General features: G+C 36.8%; 1 protein-coding gene across 1 annotated transcript; it reads left to right on the top strand.

The window, feature by feature from the left end:
* Positions 1 to 2,807: 2,807 nt before the first annotated feature.
* Positions 2,808 to 17,129, top strand: LOC122229313 (multiple epidermal growth factor-like domains protein 6). The gene is made up of 4 exons (XM_042954367.1): positions 2,808 to 2,931; positions 4,285 to 4,413; positions 6,516 to 6,641; positions 17,085 to 17,129. Exons 1-4 carry the CDS (start codon positions 2,808 to 2,810, stop codon positions 17,120 to 17,122), a joined length of 417 nt encoding a protein of 138 aa, XP_042810301.1. The 3' UTR covers positions 17,123 to 17,129.
* Positions 17,130 to 18,550: the final 1,421 nt, after the last annotated feature.

The following is an 18,550-nucleotide window of genomic DNA, read 5'->3' as shown; positions in this document are numbered from 1 at the left end:
ATAATTACAGAACTATGAAAAAGGGTTCAAGAAAATATCCATAAAAGGTGCAGCTGGCCCAAAAGCAAAAGTTTCAGCGGCCAAAAACAACTGGGCTTTCATGTTCTCGAGTTTGGAGTGGAGAATCCAAATTTTCTCTCGGCAGAGGTCAGAGGAAGCAGACAAATTGTAGTAGGATCTCACCACTTGTCCATGGTTTATAATGGGCAGGTTGGTCTCAGTCTGTGGACAGCGTGTGGGAAAAAACAAACCAGCTGCTCGATAGATATCAATTTATCATGCTATGTATTTTATGACCAAAGAGAAATTACAAAGTAACCCCATACCCTGGAAATCTTTTATTTCTCCAAACTGTGACACCCACTATTTATAATATTCTCTGAGAGCATTTAAGGCATTGGGGTCCTCTAAAACCATGGGCAGTTCTTTTGACAGTTTTCATAAAAACACCCTTGGTATAGAATGCTTTGAGAAGCATGGGCCATAGAATAGCCCACCTGTGCCAGGAGGAAGATATCAAAACATTAGTAGGAGCTTGCTTTTAACGCTCTTGCTCATAGCAATAAAAATTCAGACAGACCAAATTTTAGCATCTCTTTTTAAGAATAAAACAAAACTGTGTGACAGTGTACGTGTGAATAACCTGGTCAAACACTAAGAAAAGGCTGAAAAACAAATTCATGCTTTTCATTTTTTGGGAGCTAAGTGTCTCAGGATACAGTCACTACCTTGCTTGTTCCAAGTTTCTAATGAAACTACCAAATGTTGTTTACGTCATCATAGTATACAGTAGCCTTTAGTACTTAAATCAGAAGTCTGTGTTCATAGCCCAGCTTCATCCAATAAGTCTCCTTCAACGAGAGGGAATAGTGCAAAAATGGGAAAAAAAAATAGTCATCTCCCAATGGGAAATATCTAAATATCCCTTGCCAGAAAAACAAAGTTTCCTGGGAGAAATAATTGTAAAGGATGGGGCAAACGCCAATTAATGGTCAAAATGGAACTTTACGAAATGAGGGAGAAGAAACCAAATTTCACTCAAGCCAAATGAAATCATTATGTCCTATGCATGTGTTCCCTTGTTAAATTTAGTGAACATTTGAGCAAAGGATGTCCCTGATTCCAGAAGTCAATCTTTCACATAGCTACAGAATTCTAACAGGAAGTGGAATTGCCAGTAAATAACTTATTCTTGGGGAAAAAGTTATGGGCACTTTTGTAAATGCATACTGTACTCTTGATATAAATTTAATGAGTTTCGAGGCTAAGAGGTTATACATACACTGTCTTTCAACAGATGGCATACTCATTAGTAGGTAAATTTCGTCAAGTTCAGTGTCCCAATTTCAAAGGATAATTAACTTGAAGGCTAACAGTCAGGTGATTTTTGTATTCTGTGTACAAAGAAGGACCAATATGAGGATGGTTCTATCAAACACGAAACCACCATTAAGATAGTCTGCAAAATGAGGGGCGCCTGGGTGGCTCAGTTGGTTAAGCAGACTCACAGTTTGTGAGTTCGAGCCCCAAGTTGGGCTCTGTGCTGACAGCTCGGAGCCTGGAGCCTCTTCAGATTCTGTCTGACTCTTTCTCTCTCCCTCTCTCTCTCTCTCTCTCCCTCTCCCTCTCCCTCTCCCTCTCCCTCTCTCTGCCTTTCCCCCACTTGCACTCTGTCTCTCTCTCAAAAATAAATAAGCATTTAAAAATATATAAAAAAAGATAGTTTGCGAGATGAGTATATGTCATAAGGAAATTATGTCTCCCAAATAACTTCAACTTACATGAAAATGAGTTCAAAATATAGGCACACACACACACGTACATATCAGTTATTTACATTTTCAAATAATTACACATATGATTTTCCGTTTAAACTGAAATGCTAATTTTTTATATCCATAACTATATCCATACCTTGACATTTTCCCCATTAATAAGTACATGAGTTTCACATTAGCAGGTGTTTCTCTTTTCCTTCTTTGCACAGAAACCCATGTCAGCTTTCACCTCATAGCAATGTGACTGCAGAATTTTCTGTACCAATCCACTCATATTAATTTAACCTCCTTTTTGGAAGGAACATCCCAACAGTACACATAAGACTTCATTGTTTCGGACTCCATGCTTTCAGCTTGCTTTTTGTGTATGTTCTCTAATATCAAGCAATCATTCTTTTTAAGCCTAGCAAGTAGTAATGATAAAAAATACTACAAAAAATTGCATTCTAAAAGTCTGACCCAAATGGGCATGAAGTATTATATATCTTGGTGAATAGGAGAAGAGGAGGAGATGCGGTCTTTTTTAATCACAAGTTTTGTTTTTAGATATGCTCTGTTACATTTTTGGTGAGGGAGAAAAGACGTTCCTAGGAGAACTAATGAACGTTGTATACCAAAGAAGGAGCAATTAACTATGGGAATGGACATTCTTTGGGAGGAGGGAATGACAGAAGAGACTGTGGAGTGAAGCCATCACTTTTCATAGGGAGGAATAAAGAAATACAATAGCTACAAGACAGAAATAACCTTTGGTATGAATAATTGTCATGTTTTTCTTTCCCTCTCCATTATGGAAAATTTTATTTTAAAACTGGGGGAAAAAAAGGAAGAAAGAAGCAGCCACTTTTTGGGTTTGAGACTCAAGGTGAGGACCCTGGGTTTTAAGACAGGACTTATATGGGGATTATAAACAATCTCAATCTCAATGAAATCCATTCTTTGCTGCTACCTCTAAAACATGCTACATGTGACATACTTAAAAAAAAATGTTCCTTCCTGTTGGATTCTTACATAAAAACCCAGGATGAAATGAAGGAAACAAGTATCATCCAGTCTAGTTTGGTCACTTTTAGAGATATTCTTCCAAATGAAAAGATTTTTCAAGAGGAAGGACCTAAGGCAAATACCAAACACTCTGAGTCAGGTCAAGCCGGTAGGGAAAGGGTTCTACTACATGCCTACCAATGGTACTGCCACCATTAAGGAAAATAATGGCCACCATTGACATGGGAGCCGAGTTTGTACTTGTTCACTCTAACCACCACAGCAGGTCTGTGATTTTGTTATTATCCCCCTTGGGAATAAAGAACCAGAAGCTCAAAGAAAGGAGTTAAAGCCACAACGTTAGTAAGCGAAATATATAGGTTTCAAATCGCAGTCTATTCAGAATTTCCTGCAGCCCCATATTTAAATATGTGGCAAGAATAAAGATGGTTATCTTTAACAGGTGACAGAATTTTGTGCGATATGTATTCTAAGTCACTTTACTCTATAGGACTTAGCTTCGTCATCTTAACATTAAAGTTGAACCAGATGGACATGAGGTCTCTTGAAACTCAAACTTTTATGATTTGAAGACTTGAAAGTACCAGACATTTCATAGAGCAGGAGAATATCACAGATGGAAGTGCTTCAAAGTTAATCAAGTACTTGAATACCCTCTATATTTTCTCTACTGTATACTTATCCTGTCTCTGTTTGAACTCCTACAGAGATGAGTAATCATGCCTCCTGAAAAAAGCTTATTCCAATCTTGGACAGCTCTTCCAGAAAGTATTTCCTTATTGAGATAAAATCTGCCTTTCTTCTTTTCTTACAAGGCTGCCTTTTCATGTTTGAAAACATTCCTGTCTTCTTAGCTCTATTTTCTCCTGAGTAAACATCCCCACTCTTTCGATCATTGCACAGATAATGTGGTCTTCAGCTCACTCTTTGTTCTGTTTACTCTCCCTTTATCTTGAATTCTGGCCATTTATCTGTTACACAGGTATCATCATGGTAGGCCACACATCCATGGATGTGAAAGTAGAAAGGTGAGAAACCAACAGAAAATGAAAATCCTTTCTCCATGCTTTGTGCCAATTTGAATTTATACTTGTGTGAAACCTGTATCATTCCAGATAAGACAAACTATGACATTTAAATATTAAATAAAATAATGAATTTGCCTAGAGTGGAACAAAATAGCCCTGTTTGGTGAATTGTCACCTATTCTGAGCACTAAGAGTGGGCAGATTTCCAAGGAGACTCAGAGTTAAGTTTCCTGTAACTTATTAATGAGCAGCATCAGGAAATTTATGCCCCCACCTGTATTTGTAAGGCATCTATCTTTACCATCTCATCTCCTCAGATAAGTGCATGGCTTGAATCATTAGCTTGAAGGTGATTGAAAACACCAAAGAACGGTATTTGGAATGTTGAGTTAACCACATGTCTATGGGCATGAATTTCAACCCTGATTGCTTTGAGTTACAGTATCACATATGGTTTTGTTCTCCTTCAACAGGATGCCCAGAAGGCACTTATGATCTAAATTGCCAAAGGATGCATAAGTACCTTAATGGCGGCAGCTGTGATACTGTGATTGGCACCTATCACTGCCCTCCTGGCTTCATTGGGGCCGACTGCAGTCAAAGTAAGTCAGCCTACCAGTTAAGACGTGGAGATGCTAAAGTAGAATTTTAAGAACTGCCCTTAGAGAGTAAATGTTGCAGTCATTACTTAATAATTTACTGTAGCAACGGCAAACGCCAACTGACCTACATTCTAGGTTGAGGAGTGCTTACGTCAGGAGTTTGATTGAGAGCTGAAGCAGTGAAGGCAGCCAAAGAGAGCCCTTTGGTCATAACCTCTCATATCCCAGAACTGCTAGCTAGATTCCAGTCAGGATTAGAAAATCTGTTCCATAAGAGAAGAGCAGACTGAGGATGCCTGTGTACATAATGTCAAACCCATTGTCTAAAGTACCACCATTTCATTTATCCTCAGCGATTTCCAGCTCAAAAGTAAGCAGTTGCCCTACTTACCAAAAGTAACCAGTTCCCTAAAATTTAAAGACCTAACTACCTATCACAAAGACAACTATTGACATAAAGTTGAAGGGACCAGATGTAAATTAAAGATCTCTTAAAAATGCACTATCTTAGACACTACAGGGATATTCTTAACAAATACATTTTGATCTTATCAGATTTGCCATTTCCTATATATTTCGACAGTTTGCAAGATCCTAATGATCTTCAGGGAGGATAGAGGAGGCAATGCGTGGGAGAGAGCGTGACGGAGAGGTGGTTCTGGCAATTTTGTGTCCTTCAACCTATGTGCTGTTGAGGAAGTTCACTTTGGGATGCTTCACAGAGCTGTACATTTATGTTTTTGTGCACTCGTCTGTATTTTATACTTCAGAATTCAAAGAGTAAAATAAGCATCAGTAGATCTTTCATTAAAGATAGAAGTGCTGTAGTTGCAACCGTGAGATTCCGTCACTGGGAAGAATGATAATGAAATTTCGTGATCAGGCAGGGTATTAAGTTGTTATGTGGTAAAGATACCCAAAATGCTTGTCTTCCCCAGACAGGTAGTTTCTCTGTCTTCTTTGTATGAGGGTAATTTTAATTACCCTGCCTCCGAATCCTGATGTTCTGAGGATAAGAGACAAATGAGACAAAGTCTTGGCTCCATGTAGTGGAAAATTGAAACCTAGTGGATACTGCCTTGGAGGCCTAACCAGCCAAGTTATCTTTGAGTTAAAGCCAACCCATAAACATCTCCTAAGGAAGGCTCTGACTGGCCCCTTTGTTCCTCAAAGAAAATCATTGAGGGAAATTTCTTAATTTCCTCAGGCCAATGCATCTTCAGGAGTTTTGATTCCCCTGAATATTGGTAGTTTTTTGTCTTCAGAAGCTGTGAACTTGTACATGAGTACTTTTCCTTCTTTGCTTTGACAGCTAAGTAGGTCAGAGCCAATTTGCTGTCCACCTCTTACCAGTCCGGGGAATTGTGCTACTCATTTACGTCTATATCGTTGCTGTATTTTTTCCTTCGCTTGATTCTTACAGATACTTATTTTATCTTTATTTTGGTAAGCATCTCAGTGAATCTGTGGCATAAAGTTGAAGCAAAATGAAATAATAAATGTGTTAATTTATTAGTAGATTAAACTTTAACATATATTAACATCATTAATTTAAAAAGATAATTTAACAAATTTGTTGATTTTAACAAGTAAACAATACACTTAGAGATACATAATGATATTTGGAGATGTGAACATAATGGATCCTATGTCAATGCATAGAAATGTAAACTAAAATTCAGAGGGGACATTAAGAGGAAACACTCAAGATTATTGGGCGCATGCATGCATGTGTGTGCATGTACGTGTGTGCGCACGCGCACACACCCACATACACACTTGCTAAGGAAGCCATGTGGTAAAGCAAGGCTGAGTTTGTAAGAGTCATTTATATCATATATGTAAGTGTTTGACACTAGATATTTGGTTGGAATTCCTGATGTCAACCAAAATCGCACTAAGTAAGCAACCACTTGAACAGTGCCTTTTTTTGTTTTATTTCTTTCAAAGTAACCTTTTCAGTTGAAAACCAAACTGAAGGCAAGACAAGGAAACCCATTTGATTAAAAGAAAGGGTCGTGTATTTACAAGGTTTTTTAAAGTCTTGACTGGCAAAACGTTTTAATAAGAAAAATCTGGTTTTGTTTTGCTCCTTCCTGCAGCTTGTCCTGAGGATCACCACGGGCGGGACTGTGTCCAACCATGTTCTTGTGGCTCAGGACAGTGTGACCCAGTGACTGGAAGGTGCCAATGTCCACCTGGCAAAATGAGAGCCAGGTGTCAGCAAGGTAACAATGGCTGCAGGGTCACCTTGTCCGTCCAGGCACTAACTAAGCTACACTATGAAAGCAGATGTGGTGCCAAGGAATATAATTCAATGGGCATTGTTTATAACACTTTCTTCTTAAATGCGGCTTTAATAATATGAAAGTACACACTCTGGTTGAACTGTATAGCAAATAGCCTACTGAAGGGTAAAAAAAAATTGAAAACAAAAACAAAGAATTATTGATGCAAACTCTTGACGAGGAGCAAATTTTGAAATAACTTTGGCTAACTTTTGCAAAACCACCCCAAATTGTGTGTTGGGGATGTCTAATTATAAGAACTGAAAAGTTTTATATTTTCTCCAACTTTCAGAAGCCCATTGAAAGATGGAAGAAAAATGAGAGACAAAAAGGAAAATATGATCTTTGTTTAAAGCTATAAAACTTTCTTGGGGCGCCTGGGCGACTTAGTCAGTTAAGTGTCCGACTTCAGTTCAGGTCATGATGTCACGGCTTGTGGGTTGGAGCCCTGCGTCAGGCTCTGTGCTGACAGCTCACAGCCTGGAGCCTGCTTTGGAGTCTGTGTCCCCCTCTCTCTCTGCCCCTCCCCTGCTCATGATCTCTCTCTGTCTCTCAAAAATAAATAAAAGTTAAAAAAATTGTTTTAAACTACAAAACCTTCTTGTCCTAAATCATATTATTATTATCACAATAATAGTCATAACAGAAGAACTCTCAAGTTCAGTGAAATGATATGCAGAGAGCCACTTCTCTATGGCATACACAGAGGGGCAAAACCAATGACCCTTTGTTAAAAAAACTAGGGTCGGCTGCATGAGCATGCTGTAGGAGCTTCCTTTAACCTCACTGTGCATCACAGAGTTGCAGGAAATTGGAATGAAACCAGGAAGTGCACAGACCTAGCATCTTTTCAAGTCTGCCCTAGGATAGAGGGGATCTATGGGTGATAAGCAGCCTTGCAGCTAAGGGGAGCTAAGCCTACACACACACACACACACACACACACACACACACACACCACAACTTTGTGTCATATGGAATTTTACTCTGGGCCCAGGAAACTTCCAACTGGCTGAAATGATTTTTCTAGCCCCAGATCCATACTCACCTCCCCTAAATAGCTAGTGCACACAAAACTAACCAGACACAAGAAATTAAAAGCAAAAGCAAAAACTTGATGCATTAAAAAAGAAAAAACACCCTCCTCCCATTTTGGAAGCAATATATGAAACCATTCAAAGCTTTGGTTACTTTTTCAGTGAAAATTCTATAAGAAGGGTAAAGGAGAAAAGGAATAAGAAAACAAAAAGCAGATGGACATCGAGCACAGAAGTTTTGCTACGAAGCACATGGAAATATTAAGCAGAATTTCTTCCAAGAATTTGAAGGACATAATGAAAAAGCTTTCTCTACAAATCGTGAGTGCAATGCAGAGATACAAGGGTTCATGGAATAAATGAAAAGACAACAAAGGGAAATGAAAAAGTAAGCTGGCAGAGCTCTGAAAGACGTATAAATGAAAATTAAACCTCACATCATAGAAATGAAGACCATATTGAACACAGGTAATAGGAGGATTGAATTCGCTTATGTGACAGCCAGGTACATGGAGAATATGCCTGAGAAAAGTGAAAACAATGAAATGGGGAAAAGAAGGAGAAATATATATAAGTGCAAAAGAAAATATTCAAGTATAATATTCAAGATTTTTTCCCCTGAAATGAAAAAAAGATCCAATGCTACAGATTGAACACATTCTATCCTTGGAAACTCAACCTAAGGTTGATCAGAAGCAAGGGGAATCTCCATTGGGGACATAAGAAAAAAAGTGAGATCTCATATGAAGAGTGGGGGAAAAAATCAGTCTGGCCTCATGCCTCATGGCAATAATCACAACCATTGCTAGCATGTGGGTAATCAATGCCTGTGAAGTTCTTGGGAAAAAAATATGACTCAAATATTTTATACATGGTTAAACTTTGTTCAAGGATAGCATGACTGAAAATGAACAACTATTTTTAGTAATAACAAGTTGTTGGGGATATGGTCGCAATAAAATATTTTTGAAGAAACTGTAGAAGATCAATTTGAGCAACCAAGTAATAAATGAAAGATCTCTGTTAAAAAGACTATTAGTGAGTATTAAGTCTATTTTTATTAAGGCTAAGTTTAAAACAAATGTGGGAATTATGGTCACTTGACGTAAGATAACTATATAAATATTTAACAGTATAGCAATTTTGATAGTTAAGCAAAACAGGCATAAACTGGAAGGAAAGAGAAGATGAAGGGGGATAAGTATACTGACCTTATTTCTTCATGAAAAGTTGTAGAAGGGATGGATCTGTGTCAAAATGTATTACTTAAATATGACAACTCAATAAGTATGCTTAAAAGTATAAAGGTAAATGCTGGAACTTAAAATTCTGGAACTGAGGATTTAAGAACAAAAACATAGCCAACTAAAATCAGGTGAAGGAGAGGAATAAAAAAAATTAAAATAAAATTGAAAATTAAGAGAAAAGAAAATTAAAAATTAAGAGAAAGAAGATTCATATTAATGCCATAACCACTCAGCAAGCCAATCTGTACTAAATAAAGAAATTAATTACACTATGTAATAATATATTTACTGTCTAAAAAAGAGTCCCTGGACTATATAAAATAATATATATAAGACTTAGAGAAAGATGGAGTACACACACTTGTCCCTCTTCCTTCCTCTAAACAGTAGAATTTTTGTCGCCATATTGAAAGCAAACATAAGAATCTCTGATGTGGAGAGAACAAGGCAGACTTGCTAGGGATTTCAGGGACCTAGGGAACAGGAATTGTGAATTCCTTGGGTTTTCATTTTGACCCGTATATCCTGGACTGGGAGAACCTGCAACCCAGAAGGCCAACGGGTGCAGACAAAAGAAAAATCCAAGATATGCCTGCTTTCTCTAAATGAAAGACCAGTAAAAGGGCAGTGAAGCAAGAGAGAAAACTCATAGACAATAACTGATCAATACTCCGGTCAAACACTAAAGAATAAAACTGCATCCTTGACTCTAACCTCACTAGCAAAGGCCAAATGAGGAGTCTGCCCTTCAGACTCCATCTGGATATATGAGGTACCCTTGCCACACACAAGACGGTGTGAGAGAAAAGGCTGGGACTTTCACCCCTGCCACATAGGGATGTATCTTCTGCCCTGGCTATGCCAGTGGAAACCATGTGGAGAGCGTGAACTTCCACCCCCACTGGACAATATGGAGACACCACTGGTTCCTTCTAGGGTGGTGTCACAGGAGATCAGGGCTTTCACAACCATCAAGCACCAATGAGGCAACGTTGTGCAATGTCAGTGGAGGTGGAGTGGGGAGTCATAGGAGGCACTTCTACCCCTCCATCAGATAGGTGTCATGAGAGGCCCCATGGGGAGCCTGAACCCTCACACCGACCCAGCAGGAATGATGCACATTTAACAATGCCCCACTTGGGGGCTATGTGGAGAACTTGGATTTCGGCTTCCATCTGATGAGCCTCTTTCCTTGCAAGTACGGTATCATAGGAGACTTGCTAAAACATTAAATGAGATCTAGAATCTTATATGATAATATTCAAAATATCCACGTTTCATTAAAAAATTATCCACCATACCAACAACCAGGAACATTCCGATTTGAATAAGAAAATAATCAACAGACACCAACACTCTGATGATATTGATTTTAAAATTATCTGATCAGAAGTTTAAATAAGCCATTATAAGTAAAAATACTTCAGTGAGCAACTTTTGCCATGTGTAAAGTAAATTAAAAAAAATAGGCTCAGCAAAGAATAAGAAACATAAAGAAGAGCCAAATGGAAACTTGAGACTTGGAAAATACAATATTCAAAAAAAAACGAAAAACATAATTAATGAATGGGCTTAATAGAACAATGGAGAGGAGAGAGGGACATATCAATACATTTGAAGATAAAACAATAGAAATTACTCAATTTCAACAATAGACAGGGAAAAGAAAAAAAAAAAAAAAGAAGAACCTCAAGGACCTGTGGAACTATTAAAAAAGATCTGGGGCGCCTGGATGACTCAGTCCGTTAAGCATCCGACTCCAGCTCAGGTCATGATCTCATGGTTCATGAGTTCAGGCCCTGCTTTGGGCTCTGTGCTGACAGCTCAGAGCCTGGAGCCAGCTTTGGATTCTATGTCTCTGTCTCTCTCTCTGCCCCTCCCAGCTCATGCTTTGTCTCTCTCTGTATCTCAGAAATAAACGTTAAAAAATATTAATATGTCATTTGCAAATATCTTTTCCCATTCCGTCAGTTGTCTTTTAGTTTTGTTGATTGTTTCCTTTGCAGTGCAGAAGCTTTTTATCCTCATTAGGTCCCAATAGTTCATTGTTGCTTTTAATTCCCTTGCCTTTGGAGATGTGTCAAGTAAGAAATTGCTGTGGCTGAGGTCAGAGAGGTTTTTCCTTGCTTTCTCCTCTAGGGTTTTGATGGTTTCCTGTCTCACATTCAGGTCCTTTATCCATTTTGAGTTTATTTTTGTGAATGGTGTAAGAAAGTGGTCTAGTTTCATTCTTCTGCATGTTACTGTCCAGTTCTCCCAGCACCATTTGTTAAAGAGACTGTCTTTTTTCCATTGGATATTCTTTCCTGCTTTGTCAAAGATTAGTTGGCCATACTTTTGTGGGTCCAATTCTGGAGTCTCTATTCTATTCCACTGGTCTATGTGTCTGTTGTTGTGACAATACCATGCTGTCTTGATGATTACAGCTTTGTAGTAGAGGAAGAGATAATTGCAAATGACATATCAGATAAAGGGCTAGTATCCAAAATCTATAAAGAACTCACCAAACTCCACACCGAAATGGGCAGAAAAAATGAATAGACACTTCTCTAAAGAAAACATCCAGGTGGCCAACAGGCACATGAAAAGATGCTCAACGTCAATCCTCATCAGGGAAATATAAATCAAAACCACACTCAGATATCACCAGTCAGAGTGGCTAAAATGAACAAATCAGGAAACTATACATGCTGGAAAGGACGTGGAGAAATGGGAACCCTCTTGCACTGTTGGTGGGAATGCAAACTGGTGCAGCCACTCTGGAAAACAGTGTGGAGGTTCCTCAAAAAATTAAAAATAGATCTACCCTACGACCCAGCAATAGCACTGCTAGGAATTTACCCAAGGGATACAGGAGTGATGATGCATAGGGGCACTTGTACCCCAATGTTTATAGCAGCACTTTCAACAATAGCCAAGTTATGGAAGGAGCCTAAATCCATCAACTGATGAATGGATAAAGAAATTGTGGTTTATATATAAAATGGAATACTACTTGGCAATGAGAAAGAATGAAATATGGCCTTTTGTAGCAATGTAGATGGAACTGGAGAGTGTTATGCTAAGTGAAATAAGTCATACAGAGAAAGACAGATACCATATGTTTCACTCTTATGTGGATCCTGAGAAACTTAACAGAAGACCATGGGGGAGGGGAAGGAAAAAAAAAAGCTAGAGAGGGAGGGAGACAAACCATAAGAGACTCTTAAAAACTGAGAATAAACTGAAGGTTGATGGGCGGTGGAAGGGAGGGGAAAGTGGGTGATGGGTATCGAGGAGGGCACCTGTTGGGATGAGCACTTCATATTAAAAAAAAATTTTTAAAAAGATCTAACATTTCTACATTTCTGTCATCAGAATCCCAGATGAGAGGAGAAAAAAAGTAGGGCTGAAAAAATAGTTAAAGGAATAATGGTTGGACTGACACATGAAAAAATGCTCAACATCACTCATCATCAGGGAAATACAAATCAAAACCACAATGAGATACCACCTCACACCTGTCAGAATGGCTAACATTAACAACTCAGGCAACAGATGTTGGCGAGGATGCAGAGAAAGAGGATCTCTTTGCATTGTTGGTGGGAATGCAAACTGGTGCAGCCACTCTGGAAAACGGTATGGAGTTTCCTCAAAAAACTAAAAATAGAACTACCCTACGACCCAGCAACTGCACTACTAGGTATTTATCCAAGGGATTACAGGTGTGCTGTTTCGAAAGGGCACATACACCCCAATGTTTATAGCAGCACTATCAACAATAGCCAGAGTATGGAAAGAGCCCAAGTGTCCACGGATGGATGAACGGAAAAAGAAGATGTGGTATCTATATACAATGGAGTATTACTCATCAATCAAAAAGAATGAAATCTTGCCACTTGCAACTAGGTGGATGGAACTAGAGGGTATTATGCTAAGTGAAATTAGTCAGTTAGAGAAAGATAAATACCATATGACTTCACTCATATGAGGACTTTAAGAGACAAAACAGATGAAATAAGGGAAGGGAAGCAAAAATAATATAAAAATAGGGAGGGGGACAAAACATAAGAGACTATTAAATATGGAGAACAGAGGGTTACCGGAGGGGTTGTGGGAGGAGGGATGGGCTAAATGGGTAGGTGGCATTAAGGAATGTACCCTTGAAATCATTGTTGCACTATATGCTAATTAGGATATAAATTAAAAAAAATAAAATTTAAAAAATTTTAAAAAAAGAAGTAATGTTTAACCTTCTTAGGTTATATTTGTATATGTTTTAATATAAATATTCCAGAGATCGTATAAAATTCCTAAAAATCAGTCATGGTATAATGTTACCACTCATAATTCCAGTTATCATCATAAAATGTTATATGTTACAGAAATAAAATTTTGGGGTCAATCACACTACAAAAAATGAATAAATAAATAAACAAATAAATAAATAAATACATAAAGTTCAGAAATTTCCTAAATATGACAAAAAATATAAACTTACAGATTCAAGAAGCTGTGTGAATGACAAGACAAAGAAATATACAAAAGACATATCAGCATTACATTTCTAAAAACTAAAAAAGAAAGTCTTGAAAACAACAGAAAGAAAGAAATAATGCCCATATTAGCTTAGAAAAAAAGATTCCAAAATAAAATGACATTAAATGAATGGGTACAAGTCACACAAAACACATGTGAGAAAAATAAAGCAGTGGTCATGACATCAGTATAAAACAATATTAAATTTTATGACAATGATCAACTAATGGGAAAGACACATAATAATAGGGAATAAAATTCATAATGAAGATTGAAATATAGTAGATATGTATAAAGCAAATAACATAATATCAAAATTCATAAACCAAAAGCCATAGTCTATACAAGCAGAAATAGAGAGTAAGAGCTTATCAATAGAAGACTAATTCATTTATGTTAACTCATACACATAAAACTGTATACACATATACAGAAAAAAATAAGCTTATAGAAGTTTGAACATAGTAAGGTATATCTAATTGTTAGAAACCAAATTCTGTACCCTAAGAAAGATATTATATCTTTTTCAAGGATCCATGAGACATTCATAAAAATTGAAAAAGAAAATAAATCAATTCCAAAAAGTATGATTTATGGCATTCTATGATCAAAGCAGTAAAACAGGAACTAATAACAAAACTAACTCCCTACCAGGGAAAAAGCCCACCACACTATACTGCATAGGCATTTTGAAATTTTCTTAAATAATGGCTCAAAAAGGGAAACAAAACCAGTATTTCAAAAATTTAAAAGCAATAGTAAGGATATTCAGATCCCATGAGGTAATTCAGAAAATGGAGGAAACTTTATATTCGAAAGTACTTATGTTAGTAAATAAAAAATGATGAAAATAAATGAAAAACACAATAAAATAAAGTAAGAATGAGGAATGACTAAAGTAAAACATAGGGTAAATATGAATTATTTAATAAGTTATGTTAACTCAAATGACCAGCAATCTAGACAAAAGTAACTCATGTAAAAGTAATTTTGTTCACCAAAATTACTCCAAGTGTATAAAATACTTAAAGATAATGACAAAAACTCTAAGAGCCCTGGAATTACCATTGGGGTTTTTAGAAAGTTATTTTAGAAAGTCATATTATAAATCTTGACAAAAATTCAGAACCCATAAAGGAAAAAAAATCCATGATGTTTTGATTGAAAAGAACTAAAACAATTCGTCAAGGCATAATACACATAAAAAATATCATATTTTTTTAAATAGAAGAAAAGAGACCAACTTTTTAAATAAGCTAAGTGTTCTTATGTATTAGTACCAAAAGAATCTGTGACACCCATAGATCTTATGACAAGATAATAAACATCATTCATAATGTAAGAAATCCAAATTAAAGTTGCATTTGACTAAGGAAAATGGCACATTGGTAACCTTCTTAGTAAATTTGCACATCTCTTTGTAAGGAAATTTGATACTATCTGTCGCCAGTTAGAAGTACATATTTTATTTAAAAAATTGTTGGTGACTTATCCCACGGATACAATGGTATGTATGAATGAAGACTTTCACAAGGATATTCATTACAGCACTGCTCATAGTGGCAAAATAAAACATTTTAAACAACTACTTGCCTATCCATAGTGGTGTGGTAAAATAAATTTTATTAGATGCAATAAATCCTATGTAGCTGATAAAAAGGAATGAGGCAGATGTATTATATACACTAATTTAGAAAAATCTTGGAGAATTTTATTTCACAGAAGAAGCAAAATTCACAATATCATGTATCTATATTAACCTCTTGGATAAAAAAATGTGTTAAAGGGTAAGACAGATACACATATATATGCTTTATGAGGCATCGACTATTTCTGGATATATTCAGGAGTTTATTCATTCAATTCAAACATATTTATGTAATGCCAATGCCCATTTTAAGCATATGGAACATATGGATAAAATACACAGTACCTCAGTCCTACAACTTGCTTTCTAGTGGAGAAGAGAGTGGAGAATGAACATAATTAATAAGTGAATTATATGTATGCTAAAAAGGAATAAAATCAATCCTAAGAGAAAAAATAGAGTATGATATGGGGCTCCAGAGAGGCATGTGGGTGGAAATGTTATTTTATTTTTTAAATTGGTTTATTTATTTTTGAGAGAGAGAGAGAGAGAGCAAACAAGGAGGGGCAGGGAGATGGAGAGAGAGAGAGAATCCCAGGCAGGCTCTGCAGAGTGAGTGCAGAGCCCAACATGGGGCTCGAACTCACAAATCCTTGAGATCATGACCTGAGCTGAAACCAAAAGTCAGACGCTTAAAGAACTGAGCCACCCAAGCACCCCTGATGGGTTGAAATTTTAAATCGAGTGGTGATTCAACCATAAATTGTACAACTGTATTTGTCTTCATTTGGTACTAAAGTTAAGGACAGCTATTGGGTCAAAAAAAAAAGGCAGGAAAGAAAGTGTCATACATACTGAATTAAGTATGTGCTCTGTTATGTAGTAACCAAATGTCTTTGGGCAAATAAAAAAAAAAAAAAAAAAAAAAAAACCTCTAATGTCTCTCCTGCTAGCTGGAATAGAAAGAATGGTTGATGAGAAGTCAGAAGTTCTAGATTGGAAGGTCAGTTTTTATCTTTCCTGGCTACTTGAGCCTGAGAAAGAATGAAGTCTCTGAGCTTCGGTTTTCTCAAGTGTAAATAAGAATACTGTTACCCACATCAGAGGTATATTTGTGAACATTGCATGAGATAATTCATGTGAAAAATATCATTATGTAAAAATACTATAAACTAAAAGGTATAAATGACAGGCCTTTGGCCAAATCTAGCCACAAATGTGTTTGAATTGGCTGATATAGTTTTGGCTTCCACAGTGCCATAAAACAATTTTAATTGGTTGCCAACTTTCAAAGATTAAATGGTTTCATATAAAATATGGATTTTGAGTTTTCCTGAAAAAAAATCATCTTAGCTGGTTATATTGGGCCCATATTCTTCATGGTAAAAGCAACTAAATGTGAGTAGCGTTTAATCTCCTATTTGTGGCACTTTGTGCCACTCAGTCATTTTCCCCTGACAGTGAAGGCTCAGTTCGCCTTATGTCTGGTCAGCTTCACTCACTTGTGTCTTACTTACCTCCTCTTGGCAATGGTCTTTGTCTGTGTCACCCACCACTGTAGGCTAAAGTGCTTTTCAGATTTCAGCACCAAGACATTAACGAGTGAGCCACTTGTCTGTCGTCAGTTTTGAGACTAAATATAGAAAATGCTCCCATTGCCAATCTGGGATCTGCTTATTTGCTAGGGTATCTCCAGTTCCCCAAGCATACCAAGCATGTAGTTATAAGTGTCATCAAAGTGTGTAGTGTGAATGAAAACATGGATGAATGATTGTGCTTACTACCTTCAGGTAACATCTGAGTAGTTGTTTTAATTTGAACATTTTCTTATGCTTTTGCTATACAAATATGATTACTCTATCTGAAACATAGAAAAATGTTTGCTCATGTGACATTTTTCTGTATGTATGTATATGTGTGATTATATATATATATATATATATATATATTTATATACATATATATAAATATATATATATAATTTTTGCTATAGGGTATCCCAAACAATGTATGGCCCAAACTGTGAACTGAAATGTACCTGTAAAAATGGTGGACTTTGCAATCCTGTGGACGGAAGCTGTACTTGTTATCTTAGATGGACAGGAAATTATTGTGGAAAAGGTAATTTGATTAGCACTTTCTTTTATTCAATAAAAATCTGGAGCATACTGCCATTGGTTGATAAAATATAGTAGAGGCCTGTGATGAGGCTATTTTCTAATAAGTTCATGCAAGTTGTTTACAATTATGACTCCATTGCCAATAAAAATAGTGTTATGTGAATATCAACTGGTTTTGTTACCTTGTTACCCACATGAAAATCCTTAAAACCCCTAAGTAATTGAAATAATATAAATTAATGTGAAAGAGCTCTTATGAGACCTAAACCCCACTCCCCCTCCAATTCTGTTTAAGCCTAAAGCCTTTGTGGATGGCAGGTTTGTTGACCCTTGAGTTTCTTGGCAAGATACTAAAGAACCTCAACCACCACTGAGGCCTTGAGGCTGGCAGGGTGGAGGACCCAGGGCCCTGGGCAGAGCCAGTTCACATTAAGAGTGGCCCCAGATGCAAGGGGTGAAGAGGAGGACTCAGAGGTCACCCACCGTCACTCATTAAGAAAAAATTAATCATGCACCACCACGATTATATTTTTAAGTGACATGCACGTGCTTTTCAACAAACATGTATGTTACAAAAGATATATAGAGGTTTAAATTGATAAAGAATGAATAAAGATAAACATTGATGGTTGTTCTGATGTTTTCTTTCTGAATCACAATTGATTATTTGGTGCAACATTGGAGAGCATGCTCCCTATTTAGAGCACGGTGTTGTAGGAGATGATGTTTTCTTTTGGCAGAATAGAGAGAAAGGGCTCTGATGGTAAGGCTGAGTGTAGGTGGGAACACTGTGTGGTGACCTAAACTTGGAGTACACAGTGAACTTTTACCTAAATGGTTTCACCTATGGGAGCTATGACTCTTTAGATCTGTGGCCCCAGCATATTATGATCACAATGGGTATAATTACCCACCATCCTTTACCACTAATTTGACTGTCATGAAATTTGGCAGCAGTGAGAATGAATAGTTCCCTATGCTAACTCCTGCACTGCTGATACAATGCTCTGTGTCTCTGGGAATATCACAGTCTTCACAATTTGGTTTTCCCATCTGAAAGTGAGGGCAAAGTCACTTGAAATGACAGCCTTTCTAAGTCTAAATTGAAGATTGTTTTTCAGGAAGGTTTTTTTTTAAGATGAATATTTTCCCTAATTCATGGAAAACACAGCTCACCAATTTTCTGATATTTGGAATTACTAAATCAGAATCACAGCAGTACTTTAAAAAGAGTATCATCATTTTCATATTAGTTTTTTTTTTTTAACTTTTTTTTGCATTTATTTATTTTTGATAGAGACAGAGCACAAGTTGGGGAGGGGCAGAGAGAGAAGGAGGC

This window comes from Panthera leo, chromosome C2, assembly GCF_018350215.1.
Source record: "Panthera leo isolate Ple1 chromosome C2, P.leo_Ple1_pat1.1, whole genome shotgun sequence".
In the NCBI taxonomy this organism is placed as follows: domain Eukaryota; kingdom Metazoa; phylum Chordata; class Mammalia; order Carnivora; family Felidae; genus Panthera; species Panthera leo.
This window is presented reverse-complemented; position numbering and strand designations above follow the sequence as displayed.

What these genes read in the sequence shown, in the direction of transcription:
- LOC122229313 (XM_042954367.1), top strand. Translation starts at nt 2,808, where the DNA reads ATGAAGGAAACAAGTATCATCCAGTCTAGTTTGGTCACTTTTAGAGAT. An exon ending in CTCTGAGTCAGGTCAAGCCG is followed by an intron (nt 2,932 to 4,284) that starts GTAGGGAAAGGG and finishes CTCCTTCAACAG; the next exon opens with GATGCCCAGAAGGCACTTAT. An exon ending in TGGGGCCGACTGCAGTCAAA is followed by an intron (nt 4,414 to 6,515) that starts GTAAGTCAGCCT and finishes TCCTTCCTGCAG; the next exon opens with CTTGTCCTGAGGATCACCAC.